Source organism: Papio anubis, chromosome 20 (assembly GCF_008728515.1).
Source record: "Papio anubis isolate 15944 chromosome 20, Panubis1.0, whole genome shotgun sequence".
Classification (NCBI taxonomy): domain Eukaryota; kingdom Metazoa; phylum Chordata; class Mammalia; order Primates; family Cercopithecidae; genus Papio; species Papio anubis.
The window spans coordinates 16737198-16742622 of record NC_044995.1 but is presented as its reverse complement, the minus strand read 5'-3'; the positions used below and the strand labels follow the sequence as shown (position 1 = coordinate 16742622).

The following is a 5425-nucleotide window of genomic DNA, read 5'->3' as shown; positions in this document are numbered from 1 at the left end:
CCCCTGCCTGCCACCATGTAAGATGTGGCTTTGCTCCTCCATGCCTTTCACCATGATTGTGAGGCCTCCCCAGCTATGTGGAGCTGTGAGTCCATTAAACTTCTTTCCTTTATAAATTACCCAGTTTCAGGTATGTCTTTATTAGCAGCATGAGAAACAGAAAGATGCCCCCAAGTTGCCAGGAAAACAAATTGGTGCCCAACGTCATGGAGAAGTTGATGTTCCTTCTCCAGGGGCTGTAAGATGAGGCCACAGAAATAAGCTTATCCCATTTGTAGCTTAAAAATGTGTCCTGCTCAGTGGAAGTTGGCGCTGGTTTTCTAGGAATGCAGATGCGGAACCCTCCCAGCAAGAGGGTGAGAAGTGGGTCTCGTGAGTCAAATGTTTAGCCGAAGCTCTTGATTCCCAGGTCAAGCTCAGGAAAGAAGCTTACCTTTGAACTATATATATTTGCATTCTAATAAAACATTTTTAAATTTTTTTGTATTTGCATAGGTTATTGGGGAACCAGTGGTGTTTGGTTACATGAGTAAGTTCTTTAGTGGTGATTTGTGAGATTTTGGTGCGCCCATCACCCGAGCAGTATATACAGCACTATATTTGTAGTCTTTTATCCCTCACCCCGTTCTCACCCTTTCCCTTGAGTCCCCAAAGTCCACTGTGTCATTCTTATGCCTTTGCATCCTCATAGCTTAAATCCCACTTATGAGTGAGAACATACGATGATTGGTTTTCCATTCCTGAGTTGCTTCACTTAGAATAATGGTCTCCAATCCCATACAGGTTGTTACAAATATCATTAATTCATTTTTATGGCTGAGTAGCATTCAATCATATAATTTATATATAATATATTATAATATTCATATTATTATAATTATATAATTATAATTATATACAATATAATTTATATACATTATACATAAATTTTATATATATATACACACACACCCCCCACAGTTTATCCACTCATTGGTTGATGGACATTTGAGTTGGTTCCACATTTTTACAATTGCGAATTGTGCTGCTATAAACACACATGTGCAAGTATCTTTTTCGTAAAATGACTTCTTTTCCTCTGGGTAGATACCCAGTAGTGGGATTGCTGGATCAAATGGTAGTTCTACTTATAGTTCTGGAAGGAATCTTTGCACTGTTTTCCATAGTGGTTGTACTAGTTTACATTCCCACCAGCGGTGAAGTGTTCCCTGTTCACCACATCCACGCCAACATCTATTTTTTTTTAAATTATGGCCATTCTTGTGATTGTGATTTGCATTTCCTTAATCATTTGTGATGTTGAGCATTTTTTCCATATGTTTGTTGGCCATTTGTATATCTTTTAAGAATTATCTGTTAATGTCCTCAGCCCACTTTTTGATGGAATTGTTTGGTTTTTTCTTGCTAATTTGTTTGAGTTGGTTGCAGATTCTGGATATTAGTCCTTTGTCAAATGTATAGATTGTGAAGATTTTCTTCTAGTCTGTGGGTTGTCTGTCTACTCTGCTGACTGTTCATTTTGCTAAGCAAAAGCTCTTTAGCTTAATTAAGTCCTAGCTATCTATCTTCGTTTTTATTGCATTTGCTTTTGGGTTCTTGGTCATTGTGTTGCTATCTCATTTCTTAGGTCTAGTACATATAAAGATGTCCATTGTCTCCTAAAGTTTTGATTATTTTTTATTTATGCTCTCTATTTCACTGAAGATTTCTACCCTAATTTCTTGTATCTTTTTTTTTTTTTTTTAATTTCCTTAAATTGGGCTTCACTTTTCTCTGGTGCCTCCTTGATTCGCTTAATAACTGACCTTCTGAATTCTTTTTCAGAAATGTCAGGGATTTCTTCTTGGTTTGGATCCATTGCTGGTGAACTAATGTGATTTTTGGGGATGTTAAAAAACCTTGTTTTGTCATATTACCAGATTTGGTTCTCTGGTTCCTTCTCATTTGTGTAGGCTCTGTCAGAGGGAAGGTCTAGGGCTCAAGGCTGTTGTTTAGATTTTTTTGTCCCATAGGTATTCCCTTGATGTAGTATTCTCCCTCTTTTTCTCTGAATTTTTTTTTAATGAAAGCCTTTTGTCTGTTCCCTCTGCAGAAAGGCCAAGGGGAGAGCGTAGGCAACGCACAAGATTTCTCTCCAAACAACTCACAGCATTGAGAGAAGTGCTTGCAAAGACCATGCACCCAAGTTTGGTTACCATGGGGAAACTGGCTTCAACACTACAACTTGATCTATCCGTAGTAAAGGTCTGTTCCCAAGTGTGTCTGTAGGTAGCACACCTAACCCAGAGCTTCACACACACTTTTGATCACCGTTATAACAATTCCTATTTATTGGCAATTGCTATGTGTAAGGACAAATGTTAAGCACTTTATATTTTTATTGTCATGAGCACCCACTTTATTGAGGAACACTAAAGCTCACATAGAAGAGCTGTCTTCCAAGCATTATAAACACAAGAGTTGGAATTTGAACCCAGACCTTTCCAACTCCAGACCCACCATGCTACACAGGACTCTTTGAAGCTGGATCTCAGATACTCCCATTTGGGTCTGTTCTTGCGTATTCAGGGTGGGTTCTGAGGATGATCACAGTCATCCAGATATCTGTCACTAAGTTCCCACAAAGTGTTCAGGGGAGAACACCTGGATGAACACTGAAGACAACCCAAGCTAAACTCTCACCCCATACTCTGACTTTAAAATACTTTCTCTGGGCACCAGGTACGGTGGCTCACACTTGTAATCCCAGCACTTTGGGAGGTGGAGGCAGGAGGATTGCTTGAGCCCAGTTCAAGACCAGCCAGGGCAACATAGTAAGACCATGTCTCTACAAAAAAAAAAAAAAAATTAAAAATTAACCAGGCCTGGAGGCACATGGCTATAGTCCCAGCTACTTGGGAGACTGAGATAGGAGGATTGTTTAAGCCCAGGAGTTCAAGGCTGCAGTGAGCTATGATTGCACCGCTGCACTCCAGGCTGGGTGACAGAGTAGTACCTTGTCTCAAAGAAAAAAAAATACACCACTAATACAAACACCCTTCTATTTAATACATCATGATCTAAGTCATATTCCACCCATTGTTAGTACAATCCTACCCCCACTTTTCCCTTGAAACCCAGGACAGCAGAGGATAGAAAGAGCTTCCCTTGTTCCAATAAATGTGAGACTAACTCTCACTCCAAAAAACCAAATTCCTGAGGAACATGAGGATGCCCCTTTATACTCAACCTCCATTATTAACCTCCCTACTCCTCCCTCCCCAGATTTGGTTCAAGAACCAGCGTGCCAAATGGAAGAAGCAGCAGCGGCAGCGAATGCAGCCATGGCTATCACTAGGACCATCAAACCAGACCCTTTCAGTGAAGGAGGAGGAGACCCCCTCAGCTATAACTACTGCAAACATTCGTCCAGTAAGTCCCAGAATCTCTGATGCAAATGACCATGATCTCCATGAGCCTTCTGATATCAAGAATCCTGGAGGAGCCGGCGCCTCTGTGAGGGATTCATCCTGGGACTCTCGGGCACATGACATTGAACAGATATGTCTGGGGGCTTCAAATCCTCCTTGGGCCTCCACTATCTGTGAAATAGATGAATTTGTAAAGATCTACGACTTGCCAGGGGAAGATGACACCAGCAGCCTAAATCAATATCTTTTTCCAGTATGCCTTGAGTATGACCAGCTCCAATCTTCAGCATAACTTCTTACACATAGCTTCTAGGGGAGGTCTGTGATCTGATCCACTGAAACATATTTCCAAACATCTTTAATGGGTTGAGCCCAGTCTAAGTAGATCCAGGGCTGGGAATTTATCTTTTTCTGTTAAAAAACAAAAAAACCCAAAAAAACCAAAAAAACAAAAACAAAAAACAATAAAGGAACTCCCCTACCTTTCATCACTGCCTGCATTTTCTGAACTCCATTTGAGTGCCTTCTCACCCAAATTTCAGCATTAAAAAGCGTCATCAGAGAAGGGACGCCAGGAACACAGTGACGTAGGAGGTTCCTGACTCTGATGCACTGAATAAACATCTATGCCTAGATCATTTGTCTCTGGAAGAAAGTCAGAAGTGAGTTGAGAGACTCTTACACACCAGGCAACTAAGAAAATGTCTCATCAGGCCAGGCGCGGCAGCTCACGTCTGTAATCCCAGCCTTTTGGGAGGTCGAGGTGGGCAGATCACAAGGTCAGGAGCTCAAGACCATCCCGGCTAACACGGTGAAACCCTGTCTCTACTAAAAATACAAAAAATTAGCTGGATGTGGTGGCAGGCGCCTGTAGTCCCAGCTACTCAGGAGGCTGAGGCAAGAGAATTGCTGGAACCCAGGAGGTAGAGGTTGCATGAGCCAAGATTGCACCACTGCACTCCAACCTGGGTGACGTGACAGAGCAAGACTCCATCTCAGAAAAAAAGAAAAAAAAGAAAAAAATGTCTTATCAAACAGGCAGGAAAAGCTGAAGCACTCGGAAATACTAAACCCACTCTGGGCACTGAGCCATACAATCACGAAGGAATCCCTAGTTCCCAGCTTCTCCCCCACGAGGAAAGGGGTGAACCACACATATAGCACCCTAACTGTTGATGGTTAAGTTCCTAACGAGCCTGCATCAGGGAGTTGACTAGGTAGGTAAACTACAGACTTCCAAGAGCCTGAACAGAAGCCAGGTGCCACCCAAGCCTTCAGCCCAGCTCAGACCGGCAATAAATCCAGGTCTCTCCATTCCTGCTGGAAGAAGTTTGTCCACACATCAAATACCCCAACTTTTAGACCTGCACTCAAAGGACTGCATCCTAAACCCCCTAGCTCTGGAAATGGAAGGGATTAAGCATATGTGAGTCTCCCTAGCTCACAGAAGAAAAAAGTGGTTTTAAGCAGGCACATAAGCACTTCAAGGCTAGCCTTCCTCCACCTCACTCCCCCAACCGGAGCAGTGCAGAGAAGGGGTCAAAATGCACAGCTCCCAGTTTCTCAAAAAGGATTTGCCAGCACACTCTTCCAGCTGCTGCTTGATAGTCATGCTTTTAACCAGCCTGTATCTGGAAGTGAACCGGACAGACAAATGCTGGACCCCTGGGAGCCTGCATGGGGGTTCAGACACTGTCCAAGCCTTTGGCCCTTGCTTGCTCCAGTGGTAAGTCTATAGACTCTCCCTGGAGGGAGTTCTTCCATGCAGTGAGCACCCAAACTTTTGCAGCTTCCACTGCATCCTAAATCACCTATCTCTGGGAACTGAAGGAATTTGACATTCGCTAGTCTCCCCGGATCACAGCAAAGAGGGTGATTTTAAACTGATGCACAAGCATTTCCAGGAGATGAGAATAGTCCCAGGAGCCTGAGGCTCAACACACCCAGCTGGCCACCACTACCACCTCAGGCGGCATCTACTTGCATGTGCCACTTATGGGCCTGGAGACTGGCCT

The 5425-nt window shown here is 43.1% G+C and overlaps 1 protein-coding gene across 1 annotated transcript; it reads left to right on the top strand.

Annotated features, from left to right (window-relative positions):
* The first annotated feature begins 1772 nt into the window (after nt 1-1772).
* On the top strand, nt 1773-4229 carry LEUTX (leucine twenty homeobox). The gene is made up of 2 exons (XM_021931099.2): nt 1773-2244; nt 3265-4229. Exons 1-2 carry the CDS (start codon nt 2176-2178, stop codon nt 3700-3702), a joined length of 507 nt encoding a protein of 168 aa, XP_021786791.1. The 5' UTR covers nt 1773-2175; the 3' UTR covers nt 3703-4229.
* Nucleotides 4230-5425: the final 1196 nt, after the last annotated feature.